This window comes from Sapajus apella, unplaced genomic scaffold (genome assembly GCF_009761245.1).
Source record: "Sapajus apella isolate SASKATOON/1434 unplaced genomic scaffold, GSC_monkey_1.0 scaffold71, whole genome shotgun sequence".
NCBI classification, from domain to species: domain Eukaryota; kingdom Metazoa; phylum Chordata; class Mammalia; order Primates; family Cebidae; genus Sapajus; species Sapajus apella.
Window position 1 is genome coordinate 3,618,405 of NW_022437011.1, and position 15,146 is coordinate 3,633,550.

A 15,146-nucleotide genomic window follows, 5' to 3' on the forward strand; every position below is an offset into this window, starting at 1 on the left:
ATGCCACACCTATTCTAGGCTCTGGGGATACAGGTTTAAAAATAAATGGTACTTTCTTCAAGAAGTTCATTATCTAACTGAATAAATAGACACTCAATTACAAAGTAATAAGGTGGTTCAATAATAGAGGAAATCATTAGTATTAGGAATACATGAGTGGAAAATCAAAGGGCTCTGTATAATATGGGTGGTGTGTGAGCAACAGTGACACGAAATGAAACTAAACAGTACGCAATATAATCATGAAAATCTGTAAATTCCACGTTTAAGAGTTTAAGTTACACCTTCTACGTAGAACGAAGCCACCGGGGAATTTTGAGCAGGGGTCTAAAATATCAGAGAGGATTTTTGATTTAGAAATATTACTTCAGTAATTTATAGATTGTTGATTGGATAAAAATGAACATGAAAGTTAAACCTGGCAGAGGTGTAGGTTCAGTTGATGAGAGTCTGATTTATTCTAGTATAGGTAGAGGGGGCTTGAGTGGAAAATGATATGGGGGAATGAAAGAATAGAAAGGCAGTATATTCATTAATAATCATAAGTGTTACGCATAAAAATAATCAGCTCCAAAGTTCTTATTTTGTTTAATCAGTGTCATTGCAAGTGATTTGTCATTAATACATAGTGTTCCTTTAAGCATTTTAAGTCTTAGAAAATAGAACTGCTGGGGCAAGTTGACAGAGAAAATGAAGGTATTAACACTAACCTGAAAGTCCATTATATTGTCATTCAAAGTGTTGTCGATATTTTTTCTTTGTTGATGGTTGTAAAGTGACCTTAACTTTCTTTGTTGGCTAGATGACCCTGGCTTCCATTTCTGGCCAGATGACCCTATATCTCCTTGCTGGCTAGATGTCCCTGGCTTCCCCTGCTGCTTAGAAGATCCTAGATCTCCTTGCTGGCCAGATGACCCTAGATTTCCTTGTTGACTAGATGCCCCTGGCTTCCCTTGTTGGCTAGATGACCCTGGTTTCTCTTGATGGCTAGATGACACTGGCTTCCCCTGTTGGCTAGATGACCCCGGCTTCCCTTGATGGCTAGAAGACCCTGGTTTTCCTTGTTGGCTAGAAGATCCTAGATTTTCTTGTTGGCTAGATGACCCTGGCTTCCCTTGATGGCTAGAAGACCCTGGTTTCCCTTGTTGGCTAGAAGATCCCACATTTACTTGTTGGCTAGATGACCTTGGCTTCCCCTGTTGGCTAGAAGATCCTGGTTTCCCCTGCTGGCTGGAAGATCCTGGTTTCCCCTGCTGGCTAGAAGATCCTAGATTTCCTTGTTGGCTAGATGACCCAGGCTTCCCTTGCTGGCTAGATGACTCTGGTTTCCCTTGATGGCTAGATAACCCTAGATGCCCTTGTTGACTAGAAGATCCTAAATTCCCTTTCTGGGTAGATGACCCTAGATTCCCTTGTTGGCTAGCTGATCCTGGCTTCCCCTGTTGGCCAGATGACTCCACCATCACTTTCTGGCTAAATGACCCTGGTTTCCCTTGTTGGCCAGATGACCCTGGATTTCTCTGATGGGTAGAAAATACTGGTTTCCCTAGTTTGCTAGAAGATCCTGATTTTTCTTGCATATTAGAAGATTCTGGATTCCCTTTTTGGTTAGATTTTCCTGAATTCTTTAAAATCCCAGGCTGGTTCAAAACTCCTGGTCTTCCTTGCTTAAAATTCCTTGGATTCCCTAGCTTGTTAAAATATCCTGGTTGTCCTTGAAGACTAAATGTTCCTGTATTTCCTTGTGTATAACTACCTCCTTGCTTATTAGAATCCCTTTGTCCTCCTAGGTGGTTAGCTTCATTTTTTTCCTCCAGAATATGTGCAGGTTCTGGATTCTGGTCTCGTTTGAAAACACTGGTATTTGAAATCTGGGTTGAAGATGCTGGAATGATAACACAACCAGAAAAAAAAATGAAATAAAGTTATTTACATTAAATAATTGTAAATCAACAACATTTGTCCAAGATATAGTTTGTTTTTAATGCTTTTTTGATTTTTTAACCAAGCCCCAAGGTAGAATCTTCCCATTCTTCCTCATATCATGAATACTTGGGTTCCTTCCTTTTTTTTCTTCACTGTACTACATAAATTTCAAAAATTAGAGGTCAATCCAACCTGCCTCATTTCTAAATCACAAAGTCTGTATTATGTAAATTGAGCCATCATTCTACCCCCAATTCCTTTAAGTGGTTTTCTGATGAATCAAACTGGCTCTGCACACTGCCTATTATAAACTTATTTTTTCACATCAAATACTTTATTCCTAATTTTCCAGCTTCACTTTACAGATGGTGCCATCAACTTTCTAGACAGGAAAAGGCTGGCAGACATGAGCCCTACTTTCTTCTTCTCTCTTCCAACCCTGTACATACTATCTGTAGCCATCTTTCTTTCCAGTTCCATCCCCAAAACAGATGCTTCCCTTCTCCTTCAGAACGTATTTCTTTCAATCAGCTTTATGTTCACCATTTCCAACAAAAGGCCTTAGGATCAACAATGCTCTCTCTGGTGATTATATTTCTTCTTTCTATTTTGGTTAAATGAGAATGGTAAATATCATGATTATTTCTTAAAACCTATGTTTTATAGCTTCTCCAATTTATTTTGGAGGCTTACTTATGACCTAATGAAATATATATATTTATTGTGGATAATGAAATATATATATTTATTATATATAATGAAATATATATTTATTATTTATATATAATAAATTATATTTATTATATATTTCATTATGTAATGAAATATATAATTTTTATTATATATTATAAATATGTAATAAATATAATAAATTTAAAATAAATATAAATATATTATATATATTTCATTATATATAATAAATATAATTTAGTACCTATATAATTATATATTTGTGTATTTCAGACTTATACCTAGGGTCTCACTTTAATTTTTGATTGCTTTGCTTTATATTTCCATAAATATACGCATTTGTACCTTCAAGTCAATTTAATATGTATATATAATTGTGTGTGTATATATGTTTTATGTTTATCAGATTATATTCCAAAATGAACAGGATCTAGAAAATAATGAATAAACAAACGGAATGACTTTAGAGCTAAATATAAAAGTATTGCATTGGGCATCCTTTTTTTTTTTTGGAAGAAGTGCATATTTTTCTCATCTTTTTCTTCTTTCTTGATAATTCATCTTTTTAAATTCACTTTCCTAAGATGGGGTTCTCTTAAAGGTTTTAATTAGGCTTACATTTTGTTTTCTGCATAGGCTTCCTTGCTATTTTTTTCAATATATGCAATTTAAAATCATTCCACTGTTGATTATTTCAGACTTATACTTAGGGTCTCACTTGAATTTTCAATTGCTCCGCTTTATATTTTTACAAATATACATATTTTTACCTTCAAACCCATTTAAGTAAAGTCAAACGATAATCAGTTAGTATGGGCTGAGCATGCTAACGGTATACTACTGCAGGTGATTAAGATCTTGTCCAGGCACAGAAGCTTAGCTGTTAGCAATCTGCTATTGTAAGTAATGAATCAATGAAAATCCTAATAATGCATAATTTCTTACATTGATAAGTAAATTTATGAAATAAAAACTAGGAGTGAATTTTGGAGTGGTAAGAGGCAATTAAAATATTATGTGGTTTCACTATCTATTTTTTTAAGCGAAATACTTGGGAAATAACTATCTTCAGCTTTGTTTTGTTTTGTATTTTTTTCCTTCTGATTTTACAAACACTAGGATGTGTTTAGCATTGCTTTTCTGATTCATCTCTCTTCTTCATCTTCCAATCTATATAAATATAACCACTAGATATGTATTAGTACCACATCCGGTACTAATTAACACACTTTCTTCCATCAACAAATAACTTCTAGCATTTAGCAAGGCACTGAAGGTCACAACAGTTACAGTACCTGCTATAATGAAATATGAAATATATGTTCTATAAAGTAATTTTATATGTATACCTGTTTCCCTATTAAACACACACACACACACACGTATCGTTCTCCTCCTTTCTCCAATTCTATCTCTTAGCCCTCCCTTTTCCTTAACTCTGTTACTTCAGCAGCTCCTCAGTGGCATTACTGTACAGCTTTTCTTACGTCTAATTTATTTTCAATATTACTACATGACTGATCTTTCTTAACAAGATGAATATAATCACTCTTGTACTCAAAACTCTGAAACAGCTTTGCAGTATTTTCAATGAGAAGAGAACCACAAATATAAGAAGTGGAGGGTCTGAGGCACTTTATTATTTCATTTCACTAGGTATAAGAAAAATGGTCAAGTGGGAGCTTATGATTTGGAGATAAATTAGAATCCATTTCATTATCGTAATTTTTATCTTTAGAAATGAATTAACTGAGTTGATTATTATCTTGAGAAATTTACATCTCAAAGCTAGAAATTTACATCTCTGAAAATCACCTACCTATACTGAAGTAAGGAATAGAGAAAAACAAGTTGAGAGTCAAGTACCTAGAAAAACTCAATTAATGGTAATTAAAGTTATTTATCTGTATAGTTCCTGAAACAACCCTATAAAAATGTATGAAAATTTTAATTTTGCAAATTAGAAAATTGAGATTCAAGTAAGTTTAACAAGTTTCCTCAAATCACATGAATGGGAAAAAAATCAGGATTTGAACATATTATTATTTGACCATACAGCCAGATCATATCACAAAACCATTTCCTTATAAACTATGAACTTGAATATTCACAAATTAGTAAGCCTTTTAGTCTAAATTCATCTTTCTAGTCTAATGTCTTGCCTTCCCTAGTCCCCTGTACCTGTTTCTCTTCCACCACACCAAACTATTCACTCTTATTTCATTCAATCACTATATTTATGACTTTGGATCTACATTTATTTCGTTGGAAATTTATCTTCTTCCATTTCTCTGTCTGATGAATTATCTATTTTTAAATCTTTTGACAAAGTATTGTTAAATCACTTAACATTCCTAATTCTTTATTTTGAGAGTCGGAAGGAAAGCTATTGACTGACTTTCTTACCTGAGAACATGGCCAGGAGCATGAAGGAAAAGAAAATGAAAGCCCTCATGGTCAGTTGTTTCAGACTTGACTGTTGTGCGAGGTAAGCCTAACTCTGCAGCAGGTGCTCTTCAAATAAACCATGCTGATCACCACCATGTTATATATTTGAAAAGTTCTTAACCCTAACTGTCAAACACTGTCACTGTCTTTAATAAATTACAGTCATTTTCACAAACTGGAAGGTATTGCTTCTTGAATGAACTGTTATTTTCAAAATTAGCTTCATGCCCCAACTCTCACAAATATTCAAACTTTAATATGCGTCCATTAGATATCTTCTTTCCAGAAGAAAATTAAAATGATGAAATCCATGTGGGAAAGTGGTAAATTCAGTGTTCACATTTTTATTGTTAAGGGATGGCTTATCTTCAGTTAGTATTATGATTTGTTCTCCAAGTTTATATGACCACAAGAGAAATTTTCAAGTGAATTATACGTCAATTATGTACCTCAAATTATCTTTTAAAAGCAGGTAAAAATGCATTGAATATTGGTCATTCATAGCAATGAATGCATACAGTATTCATCAAGATGAACGATGACAGGTAATACATTTTTATGAGGCAACAGGATACAGTAGATCTCATGTTTAAGAAATAACATTACACAATTGGCATTGTTGCTTCAAGTTATTATGTCAAACAGCAGCTCATGTGAAAATCACCTTGGCATTTTTAGTTGGTCATAAGCTTAATGTTATAAGACATTGGAATATTGTCTTCCAGACTGGTTTCTCTAAGTAAGAGAAACTTGAATCAATGGGGCATGTCCAAAAGGTAACTTTGATAATGTGAGGTCTGGAGACCATAAAGCATGAAGTAGATTCACAGCAGTAGGAAATGTAAGCTCAAATCGGCACAAACTCAGGACTGTTACGGTCATTGACTTCATTTTCTCAAGGGCATCACACTGGAGAAGACAAATATTTTTTGATCTGTTTAGTTACAGATAGCAGAAATAGTAAAAGGAAGTAGAGAATAAATATTTTAGAGTTCTAAAGAAAATTTCAACTTTAGGAGGAGAGATGAACTAGATGATTTTTACAATTACTTCCAATTCTAAAATTTTCAGAATTAGTGGTTCTGGCTTGTATTTGATTTCCCTTCAACTTATTTAGAAGAAGGAAAAGTTTGAAAATGATAGATGATTTATTTTAATCAAGAAAGCAATTTTATGGCATCAAAAGAGACAAAGTTTAAGTTTCCTATAGTAAGAAAGCAACTTTTACTCCCTGCGTAATTATCTTCTAAATTGACTGGAATTCATATGAGTGTCAAAAGAAGCTTATAGAACTCAACAGCATTGGATTGTTTATACACAGACACAAACATGCATATATATACATATATACACACATGTATATATATATATGTATATATATATACACACACACACATAGATGGATTTTTATATATATACATATACATGTATGTGTGTTATATACACACACACTCACACACACACAGATCAGGTGAATATTTCAAAAATTTTATTATGAACAGCTGAGATATACAGGCAAAATGAAAGAATTGTGCAGTGAAAACCCATTGGTATGGTTTGGCTGTGGCCCAACTCAAATTTCATTTTGAATTGTAGCTTTCATAATTCCCATGTGTTATGGGAGGGGCCCAGTAGGAGATAATTGAATCATGAAGCAGTTATATTTGTTCTTGTGTTAGTGGATAATTCTCACAAGAGCTCGTGGTTTTATAAGGGGAAACCCCTTTTGCTTAATTCTCTCTTCTCTTATCTGCTGCCATGTAAGACATGCCATTTGCCTTCTGCCATGATTGTGAGGCCTCCCCAGCCACGTGGAATTGTGAGTCCATTAAACCTCCTTTTCTTTATAAATTACCCATTCTCAGGTATATCTTTATAAGCAGCATGAAAACGGACGAATACGCCAATACACACACTATCAAGATTAATCAATTACCGTTTTCCTATATTCTATATCGCTATCAAAATAGGTAAATTTTATAGAAGTTATTTTCGCATGCAGATACTCATTAATGGAACTCAATGTAGTAAAGTTTCAAATAACAAATGGGTCACAATAGATGCATTTGTATTTTGCCTAAACAATTTCCTCTTAAACACTCAATGCTATCATCTGTCCTCCCCATGATTTTTTCTAACTCCAATACTGCTAATATATCATAATAACAATTTCAATAATAAATATTGCTGAGTGCCTTGTAGGTCAGGGTACTTCGGTAAAAAAGTACACTCTCATCAAGTTTATACTCTGAGGTTTCAGAGACTGTCTATTTGTACAAGGTGTTCTTGGTTGCGTGAAGATTGCTCTCTCTTTATGTACCTATTTTCCAAATCATTTCAGAAAGCTTTTGACTACTTTTTTTAGTCACTGCAGTTATCTTAACTGAAACATTTACTTTTTCTTATAATAATGGAAATTTTTTCACCTGTAGAATTATCTTCCATTTTTACTCTCCTTCACATTTGAAAGTAAGCTCAAAATTCTGGCTTGGAACAGGCTCATCAACCCCACATATTTTAAGAAGGGGGATAACGTGTTTCATATGTCTTGAAGCAAGGTTATAGACCAAGGCTTTTCTTTCAGTAGTCATTATACTTGGTGGAAATAACAATAGCAACAGAGTAAAATGACCCAAGGTATCTGTCCTTTTTAAGCTATATGTCATGCAAGTTAATGTTAATCTCTCTCTCTCTTTTCTCTTTCTCTACATACTTAACTATCTAATCATTTCTTCACTTTGCCTACCTAGAGGGTAAAAAATAATGACAGCTATTCATAAAATGAGAGGATCTCAGCAAAATTCTAGTGGTTGAAGCTCTTTAGACAATTTATCAAAGGTGACTTAGGATTTTTGATTCAATATACATTTCCTTTTTGAAGACGCAGCTGTTTGTAAGTGCATGTTGTTAATTGTGGTCTCCTAAGGGGGACATAACTCTGAATCCTGGGACTCTTAGATTAAGAGGACTGTTTGACCTAGAGCAGATCTTATTTTGACATATAACTTTGTTTTTCGAGTTGGATAAAGCTGTCTCTCCCACAGCATTATAGTGAAAATTAAAGGAGTTAATATATAAATAAAAGTTTCTTCTAAATTAAAAGTGTGAGGTTTAGTCACTATGAGTAACCTTCTTTATCATCATCATAAAACAATCATGTTACAGCTTCAATCATTGACCAGTGTGGTCCAGAATTCCATAACACTCACCTGCAAAGAGGAATAAACAGGCAACACTGATAAAAAGCAGAAGGGTACCTGATGGCTTCTTGGTAAGTGAGATCTGCATGGTTTATAGAAAATATGTTAACAGAGTTCACTATTGACATTCCACAAGATATATTTTAGGTGGCTATATACATGATTCTAAATACCTATAAATTTGGTAGTCAGCGACATTCTCTACCTTAATTATGTAATGCATTTCCCCCAAAAGTAGAGATACCAGAACCAAAGGAACTTCAGGCCTTTTTAAACATACAGGAACAATAGTCAAAAAGTAATGTTTAGGTGGAATGAAATGTACTACAAGTAACATACCCAGAATTTCCCCTGTTTAGCACATGGTGATAATTATAATCAAGTCATCATCTTCCATTTTGCATATGTTAGACCTGCCTCCAACAGAGCCTTGGGTCAGAGAGCTTTCATTTTGCAGTAACCTATAGGATGATTTGCACAATTTGTGCACAGTATTAGTAAGGCTTGGTGTCACAACTACCAGGAAAATAAAAATGCTGACGTGAGGAATTTTGAAGTCAAGGGATTTATTGGACAAAGTAAGAGGGCACTCTCAATAATCATTGAATTTGAAACTCTAGACATCGAGGTGAATATGAATCACGGGGCTATTGTCTTCAACCTCTTGCTTTTAGTCAGCCTATGCATGATGGTTTGTGGTTTATTTGTTTTACTTATTTTACTTGTTACTTGGTCTTGTTCACTTGCTAATCTTAAGAAATTCACAGGTTGATTTTGGTCCTTGCACGTATATGCCATGCATACTTGTGTTCTTTCTCTTTCTCAAATCCATCTCATTCACTGTTTACCTTATAACTCTTGTTCTTACTATTTCCTCTGCCTGGAAAATTCCTGTCCCAGAAATGTAAATGGCCAGTTTCTTCTTTCCAGAAGTAACAGTTCAAGTATTACTAGCTCAGTAAAGATTTTCCTGTTTAAAATATTCCAACCCAAATCAATGTGTTTTATTGTCATCATAATACCTTTTAATATATGAAATTATCTTTTTTATTTCATTAAGTATTTGTATATATTCTCACCATCAAATCTACATGTACATACACACAAACATATATATGAACACAGGTCCATATACACAAGGATGTAGCTCATGGATCTTTTTTCTGTACTGTGTCTCCATGTGCAAAACAAAGTTTACATAGACAACATTTGGTTTTACAAATGTGAACCAGTGAAAAGTCCTTTCTTCCTTTGAAGTAATAATTGAGCACTAATTATTCTAGGTATTATTAGATGCTGAAAATATTGTAATAACAAAAATATATTCACAGAGCTCACATTCTTCATTTTTTTCTCAAACGCTTGCTGGGTGGAACCTACTGTTTATTGGTATTTTAAAGATGAGAAAGAGAAGCTCACAGTCATCAGAAGAAAAAACAATTTAATTAAAGCTATAAGTAGAGAACCACTAAAGAGACCATATTCACTTGGAAGTAGGGTGGAGGAATGGTCCAGCAGAGACGGTCGTGACCAGGAGCCACAAAGGACCTGGCCCTGAGAGTTATTAGAAGGTATTGAAGCGCTTGAAGGGATAACCAGCATTCTAAGAATAAAGAATCCTGGGGAAATAAAACAAACAAGAACTAAAGTATATTTTTTGGAAATGAGAGTAATGGTTAGACACAAATGCAGAGATGGAACTTAAGAAAAAAGGATTTTATAGTATTTGCTGTTTCTTGTACTTGGGATCCAGTAAGATCTTTGTATCTATGGGTTTATAGTTTCTATCAAATTAAGACTATTTCCATTACTTGTCCACATTTTTTCATACTTTTCACCAGCTGCATGAAGTTCCACAACTATTGCTCTCTTCCTGTTTTTTCTTCAGAATATTTTTTCTATTTTCTTTTTGTTGATTTCTAATATTGTGCCTTCAAGTTTACCATTCTTTTTTTCTGCATTGTCTAATCTGTTGTTAATAACCATATAGTACATTTTCCTCTTCAAGCACTGTGTTTTCTTATCTTTAAAAATACACTTTAAAAAAATACATATCTTTCTTGAATCACTCAGTATGCTCTATTTTTCTTCTACCTTCTGGAACACATAGCATAGCTAATTTAATGCCCTCATCATCAATTACACTATTTGTCTCATTTCTGGGTCTGTTTACCTGACTGACATTTTTTCAGATTACAGGCTATATTTTTCTGCTTCTTTGGATATCAGACATTGTGAATTTCACTTTGTTGGACATTGGATTTTTTAAAAATTTCCGTAAATATTTTTCATCTTTATCCCTGGATGCAATTAAATTACTTGGAAAAGGTTTGATATTTTTGTGTGTGCGAGACTTGCTTTAATGTTTTGTTAGATGAACCAGAGTAGACTTTATTCTAGGGCCATTTGTACCCCCACAATACAGAGGCAATGCCGTTCTGAACACTCTACATGCTACTCATGTATTGTGAAGTTTTCCACTCTGCTGGTAGAACAACAAAGTATTTTCAGTCCTGTGTGAACACCAAGGATTATTCTCTATGTGTTTTATTTGGGGGGTTCTTACACACACATTGTGATCAACATTGAGCTGAAGACTAGAAAGTGTTTCTCTGCAGAGCTCCCAAACTCTCTTACTCTGCCTTCTGAACTCCAGTTGCTTGTCCTCACCTCATGGAGATGTAAGATCTGCTTGGGTTTCACTTTCCTGTGCTTTCACCTGAAAACTCTCCAGGGAGCCAACTGGTGCCATTTTAGATCTCACTTCATTTATTTCTTCCCTTGAGAATCAGTGTCCTGTACCTGGTGTCCAATGCATGAGAAACATTTTTTGAGTGTATTTTGTCTAGTTTATTAGTTGTTTTAGGTGTGAGAGTAACATCACTCCCTCTTAGTGCATCTTGGTCAAATCTAGAGTTTTATGCTAAAGACTTGGGTTTATCTTATTCTTACTATAAAGGTGATGAGATTCATCTAAAAAGTGTCATGATTGAAAAAAATTTCAAATACCATTGCTTCCACTTTGTAGAAAATTAGTTGAAGGGCAGAAAGGTTGCAGGGCACTAGAGTGTATTTACAAAATTATTGTCTAAATATGAAATAGTAAGTGAGAGCTTGTATCATCAACTAAGATATTAAATATTGAATCTCACAACTTATATTCTCTAACATATTGCATCTCATGCCAGTATCACCAATAATTCAGAATCCAGAAAAAAGTCACGCACCTACAGCCACAAAACCAACAAAAAATACACTGGGGAAAGAACACCATATTCATTAAATTGTGCTGGAAAAACTGGATACCATATGTAGAAAAAAGAACTAGACCCTGATCTCTCACCATAAACAAAAAGTTAACAAAATGATGAATTAAAGTCTTAAATGTAAGACCTGAAACTATAAAAATTTCAGAATGAAACCTAGAAAAAACTCTTCTGCCCATTTTCCTAGGTAAAATGTTCATAACTAAGACCTCAAAAGCAAATGCAACAATAACAAAAGTAGATCAATGGGAGTAAATTAAATTAAAATGTTTCTTCACAGCCAAAGAAATAAGAGAATGAATAGACAACCTACAGAATGGAAGAAAATATTTGCAAAGTATGCATTCAACAAGAGACTAATATCCAGAATCTACAAGTAACTCAAACAACTCAATAAGAAAAAATAAATCAAAAAGTAGAAAAAGAACAGACATTTTCCAAAAGAACACATACAATTGACCAAAAGCTATATTTAAAAAAAAGCACAGCATTACTAATAGTCAGAGAAATGCAAAATAAAATCACAGTAAGATGCCATCTTACACCAGCCAGAATGGCTACTATTAAAAAGTCAAAAATTAGTAATGTTGATGAGGATGCAGAGAATAGGGAATATTTAGGTACTGTTTGTAAGAATATAAATTAGTACAACCTCTGTTGAAACAGTATGGAGATTTTCAAATCACCAAAAAAAGAACTACAATTTGATTCCACAATCCCACTACTGCGTATCTACAGAAAAAAAAAATTATATCAAAAAGATACCTGCACTTATATGTTTATCACAGCACTATTCTCAATAAGAACAATATGGAATCAACCTAAGTGTCTGTCAGTGTTGTCCACATAAAGAAAATGGAATACTACTTAGCCATAAAAAATAAAATCATGTATTTTGCAGCAACAGGAACTGGAGACTGTTATCTTAAGTGAAATTACTCAGGAACAGAGTCAAATACTGCATGTTCTCAATTATAAGTGACAGCTAAATAATATGTACACATGGACATAGAGAGCTGAGTAACAGACATTGAAGTCTCAAGACACTGAGAGGGTGAGAGGGATGTAAACTATGAGAAATTAACTAATGGATACAATGTACACCATTGGAGTGGTTTACATTAAAAGTGGTTACATTAAAAGCCCAGACTTTATCACTATGCAAAATAGCCACATAACAAAAATGCAGGTGTACACCCTATATCTATTTTTAAAAGTGAACACTCTCCTTCAACATATTTTTGCTTTACACAGTCTCCTTACTAGGCTTCACATTTCTATTCCTCTCGGTGTATTTCTACCATGTCATATTTCTTATCCAAGCACAATAGCACAACTGCTTCCTACAAATGAGATATGTACATTGCTCATTAGCAAGTCGAAGTGAGTTTTTTTTTTTCCAGATTCTAGGATTTTATAAACAAAAAGCTAGTGTTCTTAGGGGGATGGGAAGGAATTCATACACAGTGATGCATTTATGAGATTCTTGTGTGTTTATGAATATAAAACAGTAAGGAAGTTTTCAGTAAGTCCCAGAAATCAACCTATAATTAGTAATGACACATATGGGAGGGTCTGGATACATCTTTAAAAACTCAGTAAGAAAGTATTTAATGACGTTTGCTTATGCCTATAAAATCTTCAAAAGCATCGCACATCTAACGAGATTAATGCCACAAAGTGAGTTAGATTTTACTGGGTGAGCTAACAGTTTCCTGTGAAATGAGAACTTAAGGACTGTGCTTATTACACCAAACTATTCAGATAATAAATAAAGTAATTTAGGTAATTGCCATTGTTGCTCTGACCTGAGATTTGTGAAATTTTCTCTACCACTACCATTTTCATTGCTCAACAGATGACTTCATATACTTTTGTAGCAACAAAGTTGAGAGTTAGTTTTCTTTATTTCTCACTACTAGTTTTTTGCATCCACTCTTGTGCTCTTATTCCATTTCTGAATATCAACCCATCTCTGACTGCTATGTATTTCCTATTCACATTTCATCCTTTTAGAGATTTTTAGATTAAAAAGTCATCTTGGTTATATTCTTTTTCAATAATTTAATTATCAAATTATATTTACCCAAATGTTTTAAATTATGTATATATCCACATATACACACATTTATACATATATATATATATATATAATTTTTAATATTAGAAAATGACTTACCCTACTGGAAAAGTGTAACTTTCTAAAGCAGTAAAGATACATGGACTGAACCTAGTTCACATGTTTTCTGTTCTATCTTTACTGGTTTTTGTTTTGATAGAACATTTAGTTTACAGGTCACCACATTTCTTATAATTTCTAATATCCTATCACAAGGTGCTTTACACTAGACAGGACTCTAGGTGTTTGATTTTTTAAAAAAACATCACTGTATATTACATTAAATATAACACATTTCTGATAAAATGCCAATGTAAATTTGGTTCTAAATTTAAGTTCTTGATGCCATATCCCATTTATCAGCACTAAGTATGTGTCACTCATTGCCTTATAGACTGGGGATACAATAAATAAAAGTCTAAGAATATTCCTACTCTCAAAATACCCTTACCCCAAAGAGATAAAGAAAAAAATAAAAGGTAAAAGTTATTCTTTGGCAAAAATAAAACTATTTATAAAATGTGTGTTACTAGCCAAGTATTCATAACAAAATTGGTCATTATAAAATATCTATGTTGGTGAATTAAAAAAAGAAGAACCAACTCAAATCAACTACCAAGCTGTATAACTTACGTGACTAGGCAAAGAAGGGCAATCTAAATCCAAAGCTAACTGAAGAAAGGAAAAAAATAATGATGAAAGCAAAAACATTAAATAGAAACTAGAAAAAAATGGAAAAAAATCAATAAAACCAAAACATGGCTTTTCAAAATTGGTGAAGCTTTAGATATATTGAAAGAGAAAAAGAAAGCTCTCAAATTACTAAGATCAGAAATAAACGTTATACATTAATAGTAATCTTACAGAATTTTTAGAAATTAAAATAATACTATAAACAATTGTGTGCCAACACATTAGATTAACTAAATAAAATTAATAAGTTTCTGGAAACACATAATCTATCAAAATTTAATTATGAAGAAATAGAAAATCTGAGTAAACCTATAGCTACAAGATTTAATCAGCAATCAAAACCACCTAGTGAAGAATAGTTCTTATTCAGATGACTTAACTGGTGAATTCTGCCAAAGATTTAAATAATTAACACCATTTTTTCCCAAATATTAAAAAGGAACACTGCCTAAGTCTCTCTATGAGGCCAGTATTATCCTGATATTAAAGGTAGGTAAAGAGAGTATACAAAAAAGAAAGCGATAGACCAATAACTCCTATGATTATTGATGCAAAAACTGCTCAACAAAATACTAGCAAACCGTATTCAGCAGCATATTAAAAGGATCATATACCATGACCAAGTGGGATTTATTCTTTACCACCAGAACGAACGGTTCACCATATAAAGTTCAACCAACGAAATGCACTAAATTAGAAGAACAAAGGGGAGGGAAAAAAGCTCATGATCATCTCAATTGATGCAGAAAAGATATTTGGCAAAATTCAACATGACTTTATGATAAAAACACTCAATAAACTAAC

General features: G+C 33.2%; 1 protein-coding gene across 1 annotated transcript; it reads right to left on the reverse strand.

Moving 5' to 3' along the window:
• Positions 1-548: 548 nt before the first annotated feature.
• Positions 549-5,138, reverse strand: MARCOL (MARCO like). Its single transcript, XM_032250495.1, has 2 exons — positions 5,023-5,138; positions 549-1,885 (listed from the first exon to the last, which is right to left on the reverse strand). Exons 1-2 carry the CDS (start codon positions 5,069-5,071, stop codon positions 549-551), a joined length of 1,386 nt encoding a protein of 461 aa, XP_032106386.1. The 5' UTR covers positions 5,072-5,138.
• Between the last annotated feature and the right edge of the window lie 10,008 nt (positions 5,139-15,146).